Below are 2,434 nucleotides of genomic sequence, written 5' to 3' on the forward strand. Positions count from 1 at the left end.
CTGGAAAGTGGGCACATAACTGAAGATCTCGTGCATAACGACTGATCAGTGGAATGACTTTTCGAAGACCTCAACGGAGCGCTACGAACAAATCCTCAACGGAGCGGTATGGGCAAATCCTCGCATAGGGACATGGAACATGAAGTTACTATTCTTGCCTTGTGATCGGTTAAGTGCACGGCGATAGTAGTATTCGTCCTTTTTTTCAATGGACCCTCAACGAGTATGATCACACTTCTTCTGCGTACGACTAACCGAAATGAAGAAATTTATGGTCTATAATGTCACCAAACTCGTTATCCATCAGTTCCTCTTCTTGGCGAACTTTCGGACGCTTGGTGGTAGTCGTAAGGGTAGCCAGGTAGGCGGCTTCTGCGGCCTTGTTTGCTTCTACGGTCTTTCTTGCATCCGAACTCAGGTTTAAACATACGTGGTTGCACAGCGAGACGTCGTACGTGTCAACCGGATAGTCGCCTAACGAAGCGGCTAGCCTGGCGATGGGTGCTTCCATGTCGGTGAGCACGACTTTGTGAATTTCCCGTTCGTCTCTGGGCAGCCACCTGCTGTCTTTCGGCTTAACAGTCACATCACACTCGACGAGCGCGAAGTCGCACACGCAGCCGAGCTCGGATGCGTCTCGCGACGCTTCATTCGCACCTTGGCATGCTTTGGTACTTAATGCATTCAAGATTTGTGTCACTTGCTCCTCGCGCGACATGGTTGTGTTGAAACGGGTTTGCATAGGGAAGCGTGTGAGGAGTCGTGTGTCGAGAGCGATTTTTGATTCGTCAAACGTGTTGCAGTGGACTCGGCACTTTCCAGACGCGTAGGGGGACGCGTGGGCGACTTCCCAGGCTAGCGGGAAGGTGATGGGCCAGGGTTGGCCGAAGGCGATCCGCCGGGGGTTGTTTGCACCGCAACCCGCGTCGCAACGCAGGGTGCCGCTGCCGCAGGGCGCCACCGGGACGTTCTGGTCACCTCGCCAAACCGTCGGCCAGTCTTCCCGGTCCTCGTTGCCGGTCAACTGCGCGTAGGTCCCCGGCACCGCTGGACCTAATTCTCCCTGCGCCGACTTGGAGGATCGCCACAGTACACTCCCGAGGAACAAGACAGCGGCGCCTACTCCCAGGACGCACCCGGTCTTGTACAGTCGTTGCTTGGTTTTGCGTCTGACCCTCCCGGTCTCCAGGTCCCCGCCATCGGCCCAACCCGCAGTCTTCCACCCTGCAGTCTTCCACTCCACCGACCTTTGAAGCACCGGCATCCAGTTCTTGGGCACCCGCGCCAAGAGCTCCGCCAACTCCGACGGGTCTATCGGCCGCATGACAGACACCGTGACGTCGTCCACCTCGTCCAGAGGCGTCGAATCGCCAATCCTATTGAGGAACGCGCGCAGGTCCCGCAAGTGGTCCCCAAATATTTCGCGACATAACGTGCCCACCGCCTCAGGCTTGTTCCGAGGTCCCCTGTGCTCCAGCCGGCGCCGCAGCGCGTCCAGCAGCCCCGCCTCCGCGTGAGCATCGCTCGGAGGCCCCTCCTTCGGACGCCATACCATCATCCGGTCCCACTGCTCGAACCAGTCGTAGTTTTCGCCCTCCACCATCGTCGTTTCCAACGCTGACGGCGTTCGCTCGCCGACCGGCTCCAGCTCTGTTTCAAACACAGTCTTAGGCGCCAATACCAAAGCCGTCACCTCCCCGCCACCACCCGCGCGCATCGTAACTACCTGTGCCACACAATTGTCCAACTTCGTCTGGCTGCCATCCGGACGGATCAACACAGACAACAACTCGCTGCCTGGCATGCCACTCGCCTCACCCTTGAACGTCCGCATCTTCAAACCCAAAAAAGTAAATTCGCTTTTTTGGTTCTCGCAGCCTATCGGTCTGGGAGTGTTCGTGGTGCTGGTCGTCGGTGGGCAAGGTTGGTGAGCCGTCCGGAGACACAACGAGCTCAGAAGAGATTGTCGACAATAAAAGAGGGAGGGGGGGAATTTTTACACAAAACCTACAAGTGATGCTCAACCTACATTCCGATGCGACGACCAGTAATGTGGAGCTCTCTCCACGCGGGGACGCCCTCGGCGGTACCACGTGTCCTCAACCCATCCCGGACAACCCAGTGGCGACAACTACTGGATGGGTTCAGGACACGATAGGGTTCGAGTACATGCCGAGGTTCCCGCCGTCAGAAGCCATGGACAAGTCCGAACGTGCCGCGTGGGTAGCAGCGCTCAATAGCAGCGCCTGGCCCAAGGCCGACATTACCGACGAAGAGCGGTTTGAGGACTGGCTAGATGCGGTAGCGGGTCTAGTGAGGGAGACCTCATACAATATGGACGAGACGGTGATGGTACAGCTGCTGTGGGCGCGCATCCCTTCCGCGAAGCAAATCAGCCTCATGGGAGTGTCCCGACGGCCTGGAGTGCGAGTGG

The 2,434-nt window shown here is 57.8% G+C and overlaps 1 protein-coding gene across 1 annotated transcript; it reads right to left on the reverse strand.

The window, feature by feature from the left end:
- Nucleotides 1-250: 250 nt before the first annotated feature.
- GNI_185590 (putative transmembrane protein) lies at nt 251-1,834 on the reverse strand (the record flags this gene model as incomplete). The annotated part of the gene is made up of 1 exon (XM_011135303.1): nt 251-1,834. One exon carries the CDS (start codon nt 1,832-1,834, stop codon nt 251-253), a length of 1,584 nt encoding a protein of 527 aa, XP_011133605.1.
- Nucleotides 1,835-2,434: the final 600 nt, after the last annotated feature.

Source organism: Gregarina niphandrodes, assembly GCF_000223845.1.
Source record: "Gregarina niphandrodes unplaced genomic scaffold scaffold00075, whole genome shotgun sequence".
In the NCBI taxonomy this organism is placed as follows: Eukaryota; Apicomplexa; class Conoidasida; order Eugregarinorida; family Gregarinidae; genus Gregarina; species Gregarina niphandrodes.